Here is a 22,051-nt window from a genome sequence, read left to right as displayed (position 1 = left end):
TTTGGTACAGATTCAGTGCAGCAAAGTCAGTCTGGAAACAGCCGTGTCACAGAGAGAGAGAAAAAGAAATGCCAAGCTGCTGAGTCTCTTCAGGGCTGAGCTCATGTTTCTATCTGAGGATTCAGTTCTGGATAAAACAAGTGCCTAACCTTACCTGCAGTGAAACCCATCACGAGTGTCTGGATCACTGCCTCCTAAATGTGGTCTGCAGATTGTGCTCATCATCATCAGATGATACAGAAACAGCTGCTTAAACCCTCTAATCCAATGCATGAACAGGAGCAACCAAGGAAAGAACAAAATGGAAAAACATCAAAACAAACATTCCAAGTTATGCTTCATTTTTATTTGGCAGTAAATAAAAATCATAGTGGCAATATTCTACAAGATGATCACTGGAATTTAATTATTTGCTAGGTGACCAGAGGATTGGAAGGAAAATTGTAAAGTATTCAAATATGCTTTTAATACACTGATATCCAGAGTCATTGCTTTTTCACCACTTTTTTTTCTGCATTGCAGACAAGGCTGCACAATTATAAAAGCAGATCAGAGAATTCCCCATGATATTGTATATTGATTCAGAAATGAGATTTCAGGTAAGGGTCCATTTGCACAGATCTAACTACAGGCTTGGGATCACTGCAGCATCTGATTGTTCCTTTCTGCAGTATAGAACAGATTATTTAATTAAATTAGCATACCAAAACTTCACGTGATAACAGAACTTCACATTAACTGAAAAGTTTGCAACAATTAAAACATTTTTTTCTTTCCCTTGTTTCCCTAAGGTGTTGGTTAAATAAGTTAAATTTATGGCAAATTATCAGTATGCTTAGTCTGAGAATTCTTTTTCTTTGCATATCCAAAAATCTACCAATTTTCCCTTCTGAAACCCTGCAGATACAAAAAAAAATCTATTATTCTTAGTATTCTTATTTCATGCTGTTATAAAGACTGTGGTGTACTTCATTCCAGCCAATAAGAAATACACTAGAACATGAACAATATGGTAACAGTAACAAAGATTTTGAAGTCAGTATTGTATTTTGGCACACTAAGTATTAAATAAGCTTATATTTCTATGTTACTACTTCATGTTTAAAGTTAAAATGGCATTTTTTGAAAGCAGTTACATTTTAACTTTGATTAGTGTAGCAAATGTATTTTAGAAATGTTTTGCATCACATATTTTGAGGTATATTAAAATAATTTTTGAAATGCAAATTTTCACAACTCATTGAGGTAAACAGGAAAAACAGATGCACCAGAAATGACTGAGAGGGATTCTGGGCTAAGGAACAATCCTAAATTCCCTATTAAGGCAAAAACATAAGATAGAAACAGGAATTTTGCCAGAAAATAGAAAAACTGTATTTCAGATTTCCTTCAAATCAATCCTCACATATTTAAGGGAAAAAAGGCAGCTGTGAATAAGAAGAACCCAACCTGTCTGTACCTTATAGTCCTTATTAACCTCTCTGATACTTTCAGAGTTTCACATCTTCTTCCAGTCCTTTCCTCAAGCAAACAACCACTGGACAACAATCACATAGGTCCACAAGTTATAAATACAATTACAGTATAGTGATACCCAAATTTCAGTGAAGTCAGCATAATTTCCAGTCAAACTATGCAGGAAGTGCAGAGGAAACCAATCCCCCAACCATACAAAACAGTTTGCTGAAAACATGAAGAAATCTTCTTCCAGGAGAAAATCAGCAAAGTAGAAAAAATAAAACGCATCTTTCTTGAATTTTATTTTGACTCTGCCTCTTCATCCAGGAATTCAACGAGTGGAGCATGTCTGTTGGCCTGGGCACCTTCTTGGAAATTGACCTTTTTAATCACTCCTGCCTTGGGAGCCCTTATGGTGTGCTGCACAGAAACACAGCCAGAGTCAACAGCAGACACTCAGGGGCTTCCCTGCCCTCCCTCTCTCTCCAGCAAATGCCAGCATTACTGCTTGGTCCAAAGAGAATTGAACACACTTAATTCCTTCCTCTGACATATTTTATTTTAAACCTTCTTTTAAACATTCCTAGTCCATTTCTGAGTTTAATTTTCTCATGAATATTTGACAAGTATTCTGTGGAGAAAAATGCTGTATAATACATTTATATGAATTATCATCATCATATGAATGATCATCAGTATGAACAGCTGACTACCTCCCTAATACTTTCTGTTGTTGTAATAAATACCAAACAGAAATAACACACAATTAATCCAAAATGTTAATCAGAGAGCAGATTTGCTCCCTTAAGAGAAATCTGCAGATTTACTAAAGATATTTGTGTTTTCTGGCCAGGAGGGGTCTTTAGTGGGCAGATATTTGGCAAAATGCAGATGAAACACAAATACAGCTCCTAATGACAGTAAAGGAACAGCATGCTTACACACCAACCCCCAGCTGGTCTGCTTGTCATTGTACCAGGTTACTTTGATATTGGAGCTTTGCCTCTTGGTAGTTTTCTACAGAGGATTAGTCTAGCATCAAAACATTTAAGATCAGATATTAAATCCTCACATCTAAGGACTCTCTAAATAATAATTTGCTGTTTAAATTTTACATTTTATATTTCAATAGCAGTTTAAAAAATAACTCCGATAATGTCGGTCTGGGTATCAGCTGAAGAGGCACAAACACATTTAGCATCCAACTGCAAAGAAGTTTGTGTGTAAGTTTTTTAGTGCACACAGTTTTATTTAATAGAATTTGAGTGTAATTAAAAAAAGAACATGATAAGAGAAAGACAGATTTTCTCAACAGTGTTAGTTCTGCTGCCACAAACTGAGGTTTATTTTAAACTAATAGTCAAACCAAACCAGTTCAGGCTACAGAAACTGTAATTAAAGCAATCTGAGCCACAGTCAAGCAATGTGACAAGATAAAATTCAGTCCTCTGAATGCTGTGTGAATAACTACACAGAATCTTTAGTGTGCTCCTCATAAAACTTTCTGTAAATATCATTATTATTATTATCATTAATAATAAAAGGATTATACACAAGAAGAATCCCGTGTATATTTACAAAGTCCCCATTAGCTAAATCTCTACTTGAAGAAACTGCAGACATCCATGTGCCTGGATCACAACCAGAGGACAAGAGACACACCAAGACAGTTTTGTGCTAGCAAAGTCAAAGGAGAGGAGGGGACAGAAGGCCTGACACCACCACCCAAATGCATGTTAAAACAGCTGCAAAATACCATGCATTATATAATCATCATTTGTTAGTGAAATAACAGCAAATATAATCCTCTGAAATCCAGTCAGACACAACACTGATGTTACAGCAGATGAAGTGATACTGACAGCTGCAAGCTGCACTCCACACTGAAATTCAATAATGCAACCAAAAATTATTAAATTTTGAGCAGATTTTTATTTTCTCAATTATTAAAACCTTTATATGTCACTTACCTCCATTTTCATAGCTATCATAACCATTAGAGGGTCTCCAATCTGCACCTTATCCCCTGCCTTCACAAACACCTGCAATTCAGGAGAAAATTGGGGGAAAAATCATTTATGCCTGTACAATTCAGAATCAGCTGGATCTTGACTAACACAATGAACAGAGGGAGGGAGGTTTTACAAAACAGCCTCATATTATTTATTTTTGTTGATCTGGGTATCTGAGTTCTGTAGATAGGGAAGAGTTCTAGATAGATCTCCTCAAGGGAAGGCAGAGCCTACAGAAAGAGGGTCAGTGCCAGATGACAGGATGAACAGGAAGCCATTTACCTGTCAAAGGAAAGACTACAAGAGATGATGTACAGTCTACCATTTCTGGGCTTCAGCAATTCTATTTTGAGAAAAGTGCAGAACCTCTTCCTGAAGCCAGTCCATAAAGTCTTTAAAACAACATCCAGAAAGAAGATGGCAGAAGCCACCTCATTTTTCAACAATTACTCTGAATTGGAATGTTCATTCAGGATGTCAGAGATCCATGTTTTATGTACTCCAACCTTTATGCCTTTTTATTAGTGGCTGAATCTTTCAACCACTAAACTCTCCAGAAAATCTCTTTCTGTTGAAACTTTGTCACTGTACAGAGAATGCAGAAGACTTGCTGAGCTAAAGAAAATTAAATCAATTCACAGCTTAACAAAAGAGGCATTTCTGATTATTTCTTCTTTTGCAAGTGCATCTCACTCTTTTGTTAGATGAAATGAATCAAACAGCCCATAACACTTCAGGGAGCTTTGACTTGGGAAGTAATTAAGATGAAGAAAAAACTAGTTAAGCAGTAGCATTAGTTCAGATATTCCAGAGCTCTAGAGAAAAAATAGAAGCCTTAAAAAGCCATGGGTGGATGCTGAAAACTTGGAGTAAACAAAGCTTTTTCCAATCAGAAGCCACACAACACTGACATTACTGGCCCCAGTTCTTTCCTGGCAGTACAGAAGCTCTAGTTCTGGCAGAGTAAATCTGAATATATTGGAGAATTCAGGTCCCATCCTGTTGTTATAATTACCTTCTCTACTGTGCCTGTCATGGGCGCCACAGCTCCACCTTGTTCTGCCCCTGAACTCACTGCAGACAAATATTTGGGCACAGGGAGGCCAATCTGAGCACTGCCTTCCTGCAAGAAGAAAATCCAGGACAGGTGAGTTAACAACATGAGATAACAGCACCAGTAGATGGGCTGAGAGAGGGAAAGAACAGCGCCAGCCTTAGGCAAAGCAGTCAGCTCTGAGGGTGGCAGAGCCTGGAGTCAGGGCTGCACTAGGACTGCGATGGTCACTGCTGTGCCAGTGCCTGAGGCCTAGGAAGTCACACCTGCAGCTGGAAGGACCAGCAAGGAAGGAACAACCCCTGTGACAAAGCAGCTCCACGTGGATCTTTGTACAAACCCTGTGTTTGTACCTTCCCTGTTCCTGCATCAGCAGTGCAGGTTTTGGAAGTGCATAAAGGCTGTTTGCACAGGGGCAGGCACCTGCTGCAACAAGAGACACGTTGGCATCTCCACTGCCAGCCACTGCCAATGAATCCTTCACAATTTACAATAAAATTAATTCAGTGCTAAATTTAGTCAAAATTTCTCACTGTTGCTCAAAAATCCCTTAAGTCCTCTCAGAGTTGCTTCCCAGAGTCTCTCAAAGACTCATTATCTCCCACATCCTTCCCATGCCCTAAAGTCCTGTGATTTCTATCACTCATCCCAGACTCCACTCTGATACCACAGGACCACTGAGCTTTCCCATTCCAGCATGGGGTTATTTTGTCCTCATCACTGGAGCAACAAAGTTTTTGCTGCATTCTGCTGAAAGTCTTAAGGGGCTCAGTGCTAGAGGGTAATTACTGAAACTAATAAATGATTATTTATTTATTTAATTACACTGAGTTACTTTAAGGCCTTGCAATGTTTTAACTGTAAATAAAAAATTACAACCTAATAATGCAGTTAGAGTACCTCTTCTTTCAAATGTCATTTGCATATATGCAATGCATATAATGCCATGGTAACTCATAATTGCATATTTTAATATTAGCTGAAGTTACCCTTCCTCAGACCAGTATTGATTTATTTCTTGTCATATAATTTAAAAATTGCAATTGAAATTAAAACACCAATTACAAGGCCTTTCAAATATTTGTCAGTTTGAAGTACTTGCTACTGTTCTGTGACAAACTCAAATACCTGACAAATTTTAGTATTTTGTGTTCCCCTCTCCTAAACCATCATTTCCAAACCATAATTTCCTCACCAGCTGTATTTCAAATTTTTAAAAGTAATTCTTTTTCTCACTCACTACAAGCAATGAATTTCTAATTAGAACAATAATCCAACAGGTATCAAAACTTGATAGGTCAAAGTAAGAGACTGAAATTGTTGCTCTCTTTCACATTCCATTGCAATTTATATTGTTCATTTATATGGATAAAAATCCAAAATTTTAAATTTGTGATAATAAAGAAAGGAACGTTACCGGGAAGAACAGATAAATGGTGTTGTCCAAAATGACCAACTTGGACTTAGAGACTGTTCCATCTACTGAAGACCTCAAGTAAAGTGAATCACCTTCTTTCAAGATCTCTCCAGAAATCAGGAACGTTTTATCTTGAATCTGAAAGTTAAATGCTTTTATAAGGACAAAGGTTAACCCTTCATGAGCAATAAATCAAAAGATTGTATTTGTACCCTCATAACCTGTGATTCTGCATAGGCAACTCAGGAATTAAAAAAAACCATTTTTAAACCTTATGTATCCTTTGTCTTTCAGTTAAGAGACTGTTCTGTATTCAATAAAAATAGCTCAGCAAATTATCTAATATATTCACTCAGGACATTCCTGAGTATTCATCCATTCTGGGTGCCAAATCTGAGAGAATAAGACATTCAGCTACAGGGGATATTGAACACCCAGCCAAACACAACCCCCTTAAGCCAACAACTGGAGACTCTCACATGTGCACACACAAAATTAGCTACAACTAAGGCATCTTGAGCTGTTTACTACAGGAGCTCTATAGCATGGACAAAGAAGCCAATTCTAGGGGGTATCACTCAATTATCTAACCAGAAGATGCCTCAGCTCATTTGGTAATCACTCTCCAATTTCCATCTTCAAAATAAAATGTTATCTTGCAGATAATGCTCTAGAAAGCTTTTATTTATCCCACAGAAGATCCATTCTCATGCAAAGAACAGAGCAGGAGTCCTGTGGAAAAAAAGTCTTTTTAAATGCAGATTTAAATCTAACTTCCCAGGTTTTAAACAGACAAATTCAACAAGGAAAATAAAGAATAAGACCTTTAAGTACTGAAAATACAAACATTTCCCTTAGCCTTGTCAGGAACATTTTGATAGCTCTTCCATGCCGATCCAGCATCTAGCACAGATAATTTCAGGTCGAAGTAACAGTGTATAGCAATGGATACAAGCAAACTAAAAACAGAATCCTGCATCTGTAATCACCAAGCAACTTTAGCAACAATTAGTACTAAGAGAAATCTACAAGAAATTGATTCTTTTATCTAATGAAGTATCTGAAAAAAATGTACTCATACCTGCATTTTGTATGACCCATCTTGATTGTAACTTACAGCCACATCCACAACTGTTCAATAAAACAAAACATGCATGTGTGAGTAGACTTCACTGCAGTATCTAGAGAATGATGACATATAAACTCTATCAAGGCTTTCTTGATAAAAATGAGGCCTACCAACACTAAGATAAGAACAAGTATTTTCAGATTAGCTTACTACACACTGCAGAATTCCTATTGAATTCCAGACAATTTTTCTTTCAACGATGAACATCTGAAATGTATCTAAAATCTGTATTATCTGTACAGAAAACAAGTTTGTGAGGGGAGGAAGTACTCCTTTCACAAAAAAAAGAAGTTCAAAAGAAGGAAATGTCACTCTTCTCTTTTTAAAATCTCAACCTCATTCATTTAAATGATGAACATGAATTAGTAGTCATTTCAATTTGGTTTACATTTCTTCAGGATCAAACAGTGTGGATTAAACATGCAATTCTGTGAATTCCCAGCTTACACTGCATAAAACTCATACTGATTCTATGCTGTTTCTTAGCCTGAATTTTCAAGCACCAGTTAAAATAACTTCATCCATCAAGTACCTCCCTTCCCTCCACACACTTTTTTATTAACTTACTGTTTTCCCCATCCAGCAGAGACAGTTTTCTAGTGTAACATATATTTAATCTTCTACCAGTGCTGGATGCAAATGGTGAGAATTTATCTAAAACACAAAATATACAGATATTATTATTTTTCATTCTACTTCGGCAAAACACAATACTTAGAACTTAGGCCTTAAAATCATTGTCCTACTCTTACTACCTTAGTATTGATTAATTTATATTGCACAGAAAAGACTGGGGAACGACTGTAGTCAGAGAAAGTGACAATTCCTTGATCTCCAACACAGAATAAATTGATGCTGTGTGACCTACAGAAAACGTGACACTAAGAAGGGCACTGGCTGTTTTCCATGAACACATCCCTGAACAGGACTAGAGAGCATCAGAATTCAACTACACCAGAGCAGGTCCTGATTAACCTTTAGGTGAAGGTTTCAATCAATCCCCACTGCTTCTCCTATTCAGAGCAGAGGTAATTTTGTCTGAAGACCTTGGCCAGCTGTAGGAATAAGAGAGGCAGAAGGTCCCTGCTTGTGCTTATCAAGAGCAAAGAGCTCACAGTGTCACTGACCATGAATCCCAAGGTCTCTCAAGCAGTGCCTGTCTGAAGGGCTTTGGGAAGTTCTCTGGACATTACAGTGGTGATATATTCCATATCTGATCCTTAACAAAAGTTATAGTCTACCCTGTGTGCAAATACCTGGGAGATGTGAGCACGCAGAACCCTGAGCAGGCACAAAGTAGGGCAAAGAAAGAACATCCAAATTAAGCAACTGCACGTGAACTTATAAAATGAAACAATACAAAACAATGATCCTTACCATCTGACTGATCTCTGAAAGCATCTGTTAGCATCTTCTCTTTCAGTATGAGCCCTAGAGCTGCCTGACACATAACTTCATGTGGAGTTGCCTTTTTGGCTGGAAATAGTTCATCATGGTGTTGAGGAATGAAATTAGTGTGCACATTTCCAGCCTCAAACTCTGGGTGTCCTGACAGGCTCAGTAAGAAATCAATATTAGTGCTTAATCCTACAATCTGTAAAGAAACAGAACAGAAGTATTTTGCCAAACTGAATTATGACTACACAGCTTTCTGCTCACAAAGTTTATCAATAAAATGTAATTCATTCAACTAGTCTGTTTTATTATCAATAAAACCACTGACTGGAAAAAGACAAAAAACCAAAACAAAACCCAAAAGCTGCTTTCTCAAAAGCACTCTGTTATCTAAATGTTGCCTTTGTCCACAGTGAAGGTGAGCAAAGTTTCCCAGAAACAGTAACAGGAGGTAATTTCAGAAAAAAACCCCTACTTTTGGAAAATTGTGCTCTGAGTATTTAGAAGAACATTCCTAACTTGACAAGTGCTTCTTATTAAAAATGAGTTACAATAAATCCAGTATCCCATATTTGATCTTTTAATAGTAAAAAGTAGGAACAGGGATTTCTGTAAGTTTACTAGATACTATCCATTTCCTATAGTGTAAAATACCCAATGAAACAACATTATTATTTTAGAGAAATCATTGACACTGGTAACCATGTTATGCTGTTAACATTTACTGACAGAACTGCTAAGAAAATTCTGAAAAAAACAAGAGAATTCTTTTATCTCTTTCTCTTAAAGTAAATTTCATTTTTAGCTAAAACAATAAGGGGCCCAACACTTTCACTACCTCAGGCACATGAACATGCCATTCATGTTGTTGATTTAAAAGTGTAAATTAGTTCTGCACAAGTAATATTCAGTCTCCCCTCAAGCCAAGCCTTCTGAATTCCACTTTTGAAAACAGTTATAATACCTGTAGTTTTCATAGGGAAAAATGGAATGTTTCTTAAAAAGAACTGACAGCATATTTCTTTACCACATGTATAGTCTAAAAACTTAGCTCTTTTAATAAATTAAAAATTACAAGCAAACATTGTCTGATACAAATTCCACTAAAGAAACCATTTAAGTCTGAGAAAGCTCACAGTACAATTAAAAATGTTTTTTAGCCTTACCCTTCTACAAAGTCCCAGGTGCATATTCAAACTGAACCACAAACTTAAAAATCTATGTGTAAAACTGGGCTTCACACTTATTTTCACTCACTCCACCAATGAAAACAGTTTGCAAACTGGGAAAAAATACAACTTCTGCAAATAATTAATGAATTTGAAATGCAGTAGCAATGCAGGCTCCCTTTTGGAAACCACTTTTGTGGCTCAAGCTGTGGTACCACACTGGGTTCCTCCTCCCACTTACGTTGTACTGGTGCAAGCTGTAGCGCAGCTTTCTGAGCGCTGCCTGTCGGTCCTCAGCCCAAACCACCAGCTTGGCAATCATGGGGTCATAATGCACAGAAACCTCATCACCTGAAATGCAGCAATAAAACAAAAATGCTCTAACATGCAACCACGAATTTATGGAAGTTGGTAATGCAAAGTACTGGGCACCACATGGCATCCAACACGGGCACAACTCATGGCCACATTTCTCTCAAGATTAAAATTGTTTAAGGACATGATGTGACCTGGCATTTCAATTTCAAGGACAATTTCAGCACAGACTTTTTATAAATTTTATAAATTTATAAATAAATTTATAAATTTTTGTAGAGATAACATGACTCAAATTCAGCTTTCTTTATTGCAATTAGAATGCAGGATTGCTAAATGGTGAGGAGAATATCACCAGCATGAGCCAGCGGACATTAATGTGGGTACAGGTATAGAAGAGGTAAATAAAATATTCAGTGATTCACCAGAAGTACATGGAAAATCATAAGGAAGAATGATTCTGTAGGGATTTGTCTTTATAACACCACTCTTTTAGACAAACTTATTCAGGCCAAAGAGGGAAATGCTTACAAAAACAAGTTCTTGATGTTAATTATTTCTTCTTCCATCACTGCCTTCAGTTTTACCTTGCCTGACTCCAGTCTCTATCCTGGTGAAACGATCTGCTGGGGGGGTGGATAAGTGCAACAGTGGCCCAGCTCCTGGCATAAAGTTATTATTAGGGTCTTCAGCATATATTCTAGCTTCAAATGCATGGCCCTGCAGCAGGATCTCTTCCTGCATCAGAGGAATCTTCTCTCCTGCTGCAACCTGAAAAAAATAGGTTTTTTCTTGAATGCAGGATGAATATTCTGGAATGCTGATATATGAAATATTAAGTGTATTTCTTCTGAATTTGAAGAACTAGGAAGCACATTTTAAAAAGCACAAGGAGAAAAACACTGCCAAGACCACTGAACCTGTCCACCTTGTTTCTCTCTTCCAGTGTTGTTTGATCCCTGCTCTAACCCAGGATTCAATTCTCAATTTCCATGCCCAGATAAGGAAGACAAATGTTCCTTCTTTTTGCATCAGCATTGCCAGTTTAATTTTCTTTCTGATTACACTTCCCCACTCTTAATCTCACACTTCTTAAGCTGCTGTCCTCACTTTTGGATTTATGAAAACAGAATTGGGGTTTATTTCAAGTTCCCTAATACCCAAAACTTCCTGTGATCACTTAAATGTGTGAATAATCTCTGCAAATTAGGTGTGTGAGGAAATCCACTGCTCCAGTCCACCCCACTGTACATCTATTTCAGAATGTGGCTATACTGGTATAACACCAGACACAGGTTTTTGTGAGGATTTTTTCCTCCTACAGCCTGATGCAAGAATGACTTTTGGGTCACAGATCCATTTCAATTAAAGTTTTAGAAACCTTACAACATAGCAAAGGAAAGATCAGGACCTCACTCCCTCCCACTTTCCACACTGTCTGTTAATGCCTCTAAATACACTTTTAAAATGTTTTCTCTCTACACAGCTGGTTGAAATTCAGAGCACCTACACAATGCTCTACATCCAATACAGCAATGTGAGATGCTCCTGTGGAGCAAAGGAAACTCTACCCTGACAGCTGAGCAGGAGATGAGGATCTGGAAACCCATCCAGCCTCTCACAGGCAGTGTCACACAGCACTCAGGAGGAACTCCATGTAAAATCAATTAACACTCACCCTGAGCTGCCATTCCACCAAGTCTGTTCCAGTGATCATCTCTGTAACTGGGTGCTCTACTTGCAGCCTGGTATTCATCTCCATGAAGTAAAAATTATGTTGGGAGTCCATAATAAATTCAACTGTTCCTGAAGTATTTAACAGAAGGACACTTCACCTAAGAGCATCTTAGTGTCCATTTATAGAAAAGACATCCAAGACACTTAATTCAACTATGCCAAGACTATTACTTCTAACTCAGACACACTGAATTTCATTAAATTCTATACAAATAATCTAAAAGGGTCACAAAATTGAGATCTGAAAACAGAAGGGTTGTTTCCTTATACATTTACATAACCTTTGTTTAGTAGCCATTCTCTACAGTAAGAGCTGCATTTCATTAGCACTTTAAAAAGTGCATCAAGACTCTTTGAAAGTATTCTGAATATTCATGGGATATGTAATTTTTTAAAAATAAATATCCGAAGAAAGCAGTGAGAAAACAAAGTTACAAATCATTTCAGGAGGTTATTTTTCATCTGGGAAATGGTGTGGACTTTAAAGTGAGTTGTGATTTTCTTTTAAAGACTACTGTTTGCATATAAAGTATTACCCTTTCTATGCTAAAAGAAAAATTATTTTCCCCTTGCTCAGCTCAAATTTACTAATTCATAATGCTCACTTTCCAACAACAGTTGAGTTGACCAAATTATCTGCCCTGAAATTTTTTTCTTTCTATCCTTCAGCTGCCACTGGTCTTGAGTTCAGGTATGCTAATTTAAATCTGTAATTACATCAGAATTAACTACATGATTACTTGCTTAAACCTCAAAAATTCGAGGGATGTGTGTCATACTTGAAAACAACCAGATGCCATTTGCTTGAGACTTAAAGTCTGACTAAGTTAAAAGCTGCACCTCCCCAGGCTTACCTGCTCCCACATAATTCACTGCTTTAGCTGCTTTGACAGCAGCTTCTCCAAGTCTCCTTCGAACCTCTGGACTAATTCCTGGCTGTAAATAACAATAAAAAGATTACAAACTATTGTTAAGTTTGTTGATATTAAACCTGGTATGCATGAATATTGAACAGAATTAACAAATGCAGTGAAACCCTGATCTCTGTTACACTTGAAATCTACATAGTACTTCTTTGAGAATCATTTTCCTAAAGAATGTAGGGGTTTTATTCAATTAGAACATCTTCAGCAGCAAAACTAAAACAGGTCCAGGAACCTGTTTAAATTATTACCCACTACATGCATTCAGAGGGGGATAGCAATCACTATAAAAACATGGCAGTTCATAAAAAATATTAACAATTTTCTGCTCACCCCTGGTGCCTCTTCAATGATTTTCTGATGCCTCCTTTGCACGCTGCAGTCTCTTTCAAACAAATACACTGCATTGCCATGCTGGTCACCAAACACCTGGACTTCAACATGCCTGCTCCACAAAAATAAATGTTTTAATGTATTTTAATGCCCCAAAGAGACTTTAAACTTATAATTTTAATAGGATTTCTTATAAATTTAAGTGTCTGCCCTTAAATAAATGCCAAAAATGTAAAGAGAGGCTGATATTATGCAGGATTTTGCTGTTTTAGAGTTATTCATCTTCTAAATGAAAGAGGATTCCTAATACCAACTACTGCAGTGAAATCTCACAGATTGTAGGATAAGCAAGACACATATCTGAAGGCTGCTACCTCTTTCTTAGTTATTATAATAAAGTAAAACCACTTCACTATTAATTTGATAATGATTATTTCCATCATAATTTATTGTGCAGCAATTCACAAGAGACTGCAGCAGTCCTGGCTCAGGAATAACATTATTCACTTCAAAACACCATTTCAAAGGACAACTATTGGGTGGCAGAAATTTATTCTATGCATAAAACTAATAAAAATACATCACCTTTCTGACAATCCCCTGATCCTGGCAAAAGAAATTCCCCAGCAATGAGTTTTTTCTCATGTCTACCTGACAGCATAAGCAGACCCTCAATTTCTTTGGGATAAATGCTTTCCCTATAGTGATGCTTCAAGGAAGAACAGATGTAAAGTACAAGAATGTCAAACAGACCTCTGAGACATTCTTTATAAAAAATAAATTGGTTCAGTTGCACAGGCCAGGCATGAGCTAAAGACTCTCACTTCTGTTTGAAACATCCAAGTAGAGGAAGATTAAATAACTGGTTTGGGACACCTGAGGGCAGCAGAAACACCATCACAGCTTCACTAAGGTCTACAGTTTGAACATTATAGTGATTTTTTTCCTAGATGTAAATCAATTTTAGAAATCTCACTGCCACATCTCCCAGGCAGTAGCATTTTAATTCCTGTCATTCAAAACAAAGTCACTACAAGAAATTCAGTAAATTATAAACAATTTTGACCAAATTAACAAATTTCATAGTGCAAATTGGACATACAAAAACAATTTTAATCCTACAACTAAGCTAGTTACGTTTATTTAACTAAACTGAGCTATTTATGTTTATTTAAGCAGAAGAAACACTACAGTGTTTATATTGAAACATCTATTTCACACCTTGGATTATCTACAAATTTCTCAATCAGCATTGCATCATCATTAAAAGACTTCTTTGCTTCTCTCCTTGCTGATTCTAGTTGGTCCAGAAACTCCTTTTCTGAATGAGCAATCCTCATGCCCTAAAATACAAGAAAAAAGCTTATCCAAACAGCTAACAATACACAATGAAAAACCTTGCTGCATACACAGAGTGAAAATTAGCTTAAAAATAACATTTTTTCTTTCCTTCAAAAACTTTAGGAGAATTGTGTATCAGCTTCCAGTAAGAGAATCCTACTAAGTCCCAGTGAAAGTGCCATAAGAAGTGTAAAAAATAGATATTATCATTCCATTGATATGAGTGAGCACAAAATTCAATTTTTTCCTCAAATATTATAGAAATCTTCCAAGGCTGGCAGAGAAAAACTTATTTTCTACAAAATAAGTCTAGCTATTTTGGAAATAACTAAGATTTTCTATACATAATTTTTATAGACATTTATTTCAGAGCAAAGTCTGATTTAGACTGGGAGTTCACCACCCATTGAAAAATATCTCGACACAAAATGTTATTTCTAATCATTTCTTATACAACATTTAAAACTGTTGGCAAAGGAAGTCACAGAAGCTATCACAGAGTAACAATTTAAAGTCATCTCATTTTGCATAAATCCACAGCATAACTCTTCTGCTTATGTGAATTACTGGAGATCCATTGAAACAAACAAAACTGTTCCAGTTTATTCCAGCTATTTATCTTCTGCATATCAAAGGGAAATGAGATTTCATAGTGCTAGATTGGCCATTAATAAATTTTAACACAAAGTACTTTTCCAGTTTTTGTTTTCTTTTCGAATATTGAGTTACAGATCCTGAGCCATGGTAACTTTACAGCACATATTGAACAGAGGAGTTCCTTACCTTTCCTCCACCCCCACGGACAGCTTTAATCATTACTGGGTATCCAATCCTCCTGGCATGTTCCTTTAGACACTCATCAGACTGATCTTCTCCATGATAACCTTCAACAACAGGAACGCCAGCAGCAGACATTATAGCTTTGGAAGTGCTTTGACAGAACAGTTTTATATTTAGAATGATAAAAATATTTTTTTCTTACTTTAAGCTCCAACCTGTCTAATGCTCCCAGTGTTAATTCTCTCCATGAAAATAGTTCCACAGTAGACCTCAACAGGACTACTTGCATAGGTGGTTACACAGCATTGGACTGTAATTCAGCACATACTTCCAACAAACATTTTTATTTCTCCTAGCAGGATTACACTTTAGTTTGACTGGTTTTTCCACATTATATATGCCAAAATTTAACAATTTCAAATTAAAACACTACAATATTTAAAGCTGTACAAAGGCAAAACTTTTCATTACACAGGCTACATTCACACCACACATAAAACCCTCAAGCATAACAACTCTAATTTCCAAAATGCATGCAAAGCTTGTTAAATTACTGAGGCAATTTACTCTCACATTATGAGGTGATAAAGTTAATTCTCTCTAACTACGATTATACAGTTCCTGTGTCAGTATTATCTTCATTTCCATAGTCTTGATTTATACTTCCATAGTCTTGATTTATACTTCATACCTTTAAAGTCTTTCTTTGATCTAAGAAACTAAGAATAAGATTCTCTGTGATGAACTAAACTTATAATTTTACATGAGCCACCACAACCCTGATGATTTGGTGTTTCTTTTCCACTGCTCTTTTGACCTATCCAATCTGACTGCTGAACCTTTACCTATACTACACTGCAATGCTTCAATTCTGGAAAAGTAGAACCATTACTTATTTAATTACTAAAATCCCAGTAACTGAACAATCTTGACTGTTTATGTCCCGAAATGAATCTATAAACCTGGAGTTTATTCCTTTGAAGAAAACGGTAAAAATACAATGCAAATTGACAGAATAAAACAATTACAGAGCAACTGGTCATTTGTTAACAAAATCATCTTTGCCAAGCTGTAAACTGCATAAGCAAGTAATAAATCAGAAATAGATACCTTTTAATACCCATATCTCTGATAGCAGATGAAGGAGGACCTATGAAGATGATTCCCTGCTGCTTACACAGCTCTGCAAACTCTGTGTTTTCTGAGAGGAAACCATAACCCGGATGAATAGCCTAAAACAGAAAAATGTTACCAGCCTGTTTTTGTATCAGTTTAGCTTAGAAAACCCAAAAATTTCATAGATCATTAAGGAAAAACAAGATGAGCAAAAATAAAGAACTAAAGACATGGAAGTAACAGAAAATGTGATTGATCTCCTTACCTGTGCTGCTGAGCTCTTGGCCACCTGCAGTATTTTCTCCATGGCCAAGTAACTCTGCTGAGAGGGTGGTGGACCAATGCAATATGCTTCATCTGCCTGTTTTACAAAAAATACATACAACAGAGACTGGTTACTAGCAAATTTAAATTACTTTCTAAGCTAATTATATCACTTATCAGACTGCAGTTGAAATCACTGCCTTTCCTCATGGAGAGGCTCAGCTGGGTGAAACAAATTCCGACTTTTTCCCCAGAATCACAGTCTACTCTCCAACCCCTGGCTGTCCAGAGTCTGGGAGCCAAACTTGAATGCACTTCCTGTAAAGCTGTCAGGTGTTGAGACAGACACCAGGCAAACTTTCCATCCCTTCAAGGAAAACTTGGCAATAGGTCTACAGAAGTGAAAATCAACTTTGTATCAGCACCCAAATCTGCTTTACCCACGGAACTTATCACTGAAAAATACTGTCATGAATGAACATCAGCCAAGTTTAATGAATATACTTCACCATTGCTACGTGCATGGAATTCCTGTCTGCTTCACTATAAACTGCCACAGATTTCACCCCCATTTTCTTGGCTGTTCTCATCACCCTGCAGGCGATTTCTCCTCGGTTTGCAATGAGGATCTTCCCTATGCTGTGACCTCCTGTTTGAAAGGATGAAGCACAGTAAGAAACCAAGCCACAAAAACATCTCTGGAAACAAAGCAGCTTTAAAATTCTGGTTTCTTTTACATTACAAAGTTTATGCATTTCTTCAATAATTGAAAAAGCATGCTTCACCCAAAAGCATTTTCAAGCTGCTCTTCGAATTCTTAACTCAGGGTCCTTATGCAGAAGTATCTTTATGCTTTTTTTTTTCTTTTTTAGAATTCAAGAAATATATCCTAACACTAAAAAAAATCCCACTTCTACATAACAGCTAATGCTTATAGTTGTATTATGTACCTTCTGGACTAACTAGGAAACAATCAAAGCTGTGCTGTGTCCCCCACAACAGAAGTGATTCACGTATGAGGAGCACCATTCCCCCTTGATACCCAGTGACAAAGAAATAAAAAGATATCAATTTTTATTGGTTTGGTTTTTTAATCAGTGACTTACAAACTTCTAAAAACTGTCATGACAGCAGCCACAACTTGATAGAATTATGAGGCCAACACTGACAGAGGCTTCTCAGTGAGAACTAAATAGCTTAAAACTAAACAATAAAATGAAAATAGATCTCTGAATTCTCAAACATAACTTTTTAGATAACAGGAACACAGAGTGAGTTTAAATAATCTTGCTAAACCCCTTTACACTCCTTTATATATTATTTAAATACCATTATGCCTATAAAACAATTATCAGAGACTTTGCAACATTTGTATCAGAAAAGGACTCAGAGAAAAACATCACAAAAAATATATCGTTTTCATTAATTTCCATATACCTAAATATGATAGATAAAATTATACAAAATGTTGTTTAAACATTAAAGACGATTTCTCTTTGGTTAGCTACAGGTTCCTTTCTTCAAAAGCTGTGAAGATACTGAATATTTATTAAAAAACCCTGCAGTCTTTCAGCAACTAATACTCTAAAACCATCCATTCTGTATAGCAATTTAAGCTAGTAGCTAAAGAGGTGAAATTTCATACCTATTGTTGAGGCCCATTTCACAAATATTCGTACTTGGTTCCATTGCCTGTGCAATTATAAAGGGACAGAAGTGTTACAAGTGCATATGAACAAGTAGCAACTGAGCTACTTTTATTTTCAGGTGAGAGAAGTACAGCACTGAAACTTCTGATACATCTACTGACACAGAACATATTCAGGTGTAACAAGGGAAGTTGCTCAAACTTTACCAGATCACCCTAAGTACTTTCACTCGTACAAAATAAAAATTACCCCCATGCTTTTTTAGTAGCATTCAAACAGAAATAATCAAGGAGCTTTCTTAAAACAAACAAGCAAAAAAACCTCTTTTGGTGGACAGAACAGCCAACAACTCGCATTTATTTATTGCGGAGAGGCCAACTCATTAATTATTTGGGAAACAAGACGTGAGCAAACATAAGATAAAAAAGCTTAAAAAGGCAACAGGAGCTGCTTTTGTAGAGCAAAGGTGCAAGAGAAAAGAATGTGAAAGAGCAAGAGTGAGCTATGGTGACTTTTAGAAATGGAAAGTTAAACTTCAGATAATTAATGCTAACTAAATGAAATAACAGCAGTGAAGTGACTGGATAGAGCTGTGAAAGCAAACTCCTGGAACTGTTTTAATTAGTATGTAAAACAACGTCGGAATTTTGGATCAAGTCCAGAATTCTTTAAGCGTTATCGGACAGAAAGACACGGGACGTCCTCGGCACCACACAAGTAGAGCTCGGATGTAACAGAGGAGGAATCTGTGCATGTCTCAGACTCTGAATACACAGCTGTCATGGTCACCTCCCTGCGCACAGCCTGCGCACCGACCCCCGGGGCCGGAGCAGCTTCGTGGCACCCGCGGCATCTGCCACAACCATTCCCTAAGGCCCAGGAGGGCTTATTTGCTCTTCCTTCCCCCAGAGCAGCCCGGGCTCCCTGTGTGTCCCCTCACACCCCGCAGAGCCCCCTCCCCTCCTGCCCGGGCAGCGGGCTCTGTGCTCGCCGTGGGCAGCTCCCCACGGCTCCTCAGGCCACCCCCGGCCCGCACCCACGGCTGTCCCCGGCCCGGCCGCCCCTGCCCGCGCTCGGGGCCGCTCGGGCCTCCCCCGGCCCGCACTCACAGCCGGCGCAGCGCCCCGAGGCAGCCGCGGCCCCGCTCGGCCGCCGCCAGCGCCATGTTGGGGAGCGCGGGCGGCAGCGGGGAAAGCCCTCAGGGGGAGGGAGGGAGCGGGCGGAGAGAGCGCGTCACCGGGAGGAGAGCCGGGCACGGCCGGGGCCCGCTCGGGGAGAGCCGCGGAAATGGCTGTCGGGGGCGGGGCTGGGCTGCACCGAGGAACGGCGCTGAGAGGGCCGATGGAATAAATTCATTTAAATGTGAAACGATGCGTGTCGCTGAAAGGTTGTCGGCCCTGTGGGTGCACGGATTCAGCTGAGCGCGCTCCTTCAGGAATGATATCCGGGGTTGTAGTGGAACAGACACACAACGGTGAGGGTGCTTGGGAGGGCGTGGGCATCCTCGGGTGCCTCAACATCCCCAGATCCGGCATCAAAACCGCCTCGGGCAGCAGAGGCGGTCACAGAGCGAAGGGATCAGAAAGCCGTCAGGATCTATTCTGCTCCCTCAGGCTTTGGAGCTTTGCAAGCCACAGAGCCACCGAAGATTTGGGCTGGAAGGGAGCTGAAAGCTCATCACATTACACTACGCTCCCTTGAGAAGGGACATCTTCCAGCAGCCCAGGTTGCTGCCAACACCATCCAGCCTGGCCTTGGACACTTCCAGGGATAGGGAATCCACAGCTGCTCTGGGCAGCCTGTGCCAGGGCCTCAGCACCCTCACAGGGAAGAATTTATTCCCAATATTTATCAGTTTAAGGCCCAGCCCACCCCAGTGTGGGGCCTTGCTAAACCTGCCCGGCCCCAGCACAGTCAAAATAAGTATTTCCATTTGTTGTTTACAAATAGCAAAGCTGCCATGCTTTTTTCCACAACGGGAATACACAAGCTATCAATTGCAATAGTGGCAGTGTTTAGTGTCTTAAGTGTTCTCCATACTCTGAAGCATTTTCTTACATGAAGAGCATCTTCAGTATGCAGGCAATCTCTGCTTGCTCCATTCTTGCTATTTTTACTTTGCCATGGTGACCCCTCACACCAGTGACTGGAAGGTTCAAGTAGGTTAAACAGACACCAGATCAGCTTGGAGAAATCATCCCTTGGCCTTGACTGCAAGAGGGATCAGCACTTGCTCTATGGATGAGATTTTAAAAACTAAATTGTTAAGTGAAGCTTCCGCTTTTCCATAAGCCATTCACTCCAATCTTCTTCAACATAAGATGCTGACAGTGTAGATCCTACTTTTGCCTTTCATAATCCAGATTTTTAAAAGGTCATGTTTAATTTGCCTCTAAACACAAGATGGCAGCATTTTATGTAGTTTAACTGTTGGACACTGAGGAGAGCAACAGATATTTTACAGTACATAAATCAGAGGTGGCAGAGGAGGCTTTTAGCAATAGAACTAATAGAAATGGCAAACTCATTTACATTGCAAATCTGCTCTTGATGGAGGCATCCTGCCAGCAGGGCCTTTAGGGCTTGCAAAATCAAGAGGGATCACCAGACTGTACATGCAGATGTTTGAAAGTACCGTGTAATAAAGCTTAAATGCAGAAATAATAATTTCCTCAGTGACACCAGTAATATCTTTGATGTGCACATCCATAGTCCGAAGCACTCAGGTGAACCTGCCAATGTAGTGGATAGGTGGGTTGGCAACATTTTTTTTAAATTTTATTGTGGAAGCTGGGCATATTTTGAAAGCTGCTTTGATTAATAATTTGAGCCGTTTTCTCATAATAATTTTTCCCATGAGCAGGTTGTGAAAAATATAATGTGAAATATGAATCCATTTTCCTTGACCTGATGACAAAAAAGCCATTCCTTGGTAAAATGAGGTTAAACATTGTCTGGACTCATGATTCATAATCTTCAAACATTTTTGTGATATAGGAAAGTCTCAGTAAGACTGAGGTTCTAAACCAAGATCAGTGTCTAATAAACACAGATATCCTACTCTCATTGAGTCAGGATATACTGACCTTCCTTTTTCCCAACAGCCATTTATGTTGTTTCTGCTTGTTGGAAAAGCTCCTATCTAAAATTGTGAAGAAATCGCTAAGAATCTGAGTCAATTAGTTTATAATTTCATACAGTGCTTGGGATCTACCAATTCCATAGGCAATAAGACTCACAGAAAAAGAGAAGCCTATGTTTTGTGACATTTTGTGGCCAGCTGGGGAAGCCCAGATGCTGAGGAAAGCCCAGCAGTGTTATGTTGCTGTGGCAGATAAACTTCAGACCCACATCCCCCTGCCTTGTTGGCATGCAATGGCCACCGCCCTGGACGTGAGGAAGAAAGTCCTGTCCAAGTCTTGTCACCTTAATCACAAAGGGTTAACTCCACAGAAATCCTTCTCTTCTCATGCTTGTTATTTTGCTCAAATTGATGCTTAAAAAATATACCTCCTTTTTTCTCCTAAATATTCTGGTGCAAAGGTTTCTTCAATGAATTCCAAACCTTTGTGCCTCTGGGACAGTCCAGGGTGTGACTCATAGATGGGGACTTTTGCCTTTAAGTAAAATAGTTGACTTTTCCTCCATCTGCCACTAAACCTTGTCAAGAAAGAATTTTGAAACACCAGCAGCCTTTGAGGGCCTAATTCACACACACAAGTGTGTATTTATCAGCCCAGCTTATAAAACATGAAGAAGGAAGGAATCTAAATAGGTGCAAGTGTGGCACCAAATTTAACACTGTACCAGGCCAAGCAAGTACCAAAGAGCAGAGCAAACTGCCCCTGCTCCCCAGGCAGCCCTGCTTTTCTTCTGAAGGACAAATAAAGGGGCTTGCAAAGTTTTCACCTTGTGACATTAAATTATCCATCGTGTAGGGATGTGCACTGACACCAGAA

The 22,051-nt window shown here is 38.4% G+C and overlaps 1 protein-coding gene across 1 annotated transcript; it reads right to left on the bottom strand.

The window, feature by feature from the left end:
* Window positions 1-324: 324 nt before the first annotated feature.
* MCCC1 (methylcrotonyl-CoA carboxylase subunit 1) lies at window positions 325-19,463 on the bottom strand. Its single transcript, XM_054639215.2, has 19 exons — window positions 19,202-19,463; window positions 18,089-18,135; window positions 16,953-17,092; window positions 16,445-16,540; window positions 16,174-16,295; window positions 15,067-15,214; window positions 14,164-14,285; window positions 12,943-13,054; window positions 12,541-12,622; window positions 11,628-11,755; window positions 10,537-10,720; window positions 9,876-9,985; window positions 8,448-8,664; window positions 7,638-7,724; window positions 7,023-7,072; window positions 5,942-6,079; window positions 4,486-4,593; window positions 3,429-3,500; window positions 325-1,878 (listed from the first exon to the last, which is right to left on the bottom strand). Exons 1-19 carry the CDS (start codon window positions 19,255-19,257, stop codon window positions 1,759-1,761), a joined length of 2,139 nt encoding a protein of 712 aa, XP_054495190.2. The 5' UTR covers window positions 19,258-19,463; the 3' UTR covers window positions 325-1,758.
* Window positions 19,464-22,051: the final 2,588 nt, after the last annotated feature.

Source organism: Agelaius phoeniceus, chromosome 10, assembly GCF_051311805.1.
Source record: "Agelaius phoeniceus isolate bAgePho1 chromosome 10, bAgePho1.hap1, whole genome shotgun sequence".
Lineage (NCBI taxonomy): Eukaryota > Metazoa > Chordata > Aves > Passeriformes > Icteridae > Agelaius > Agelaius phoeniceus.
This window is presented reverse-complemented; position numbering and strand designations above follow the sequence as displayed.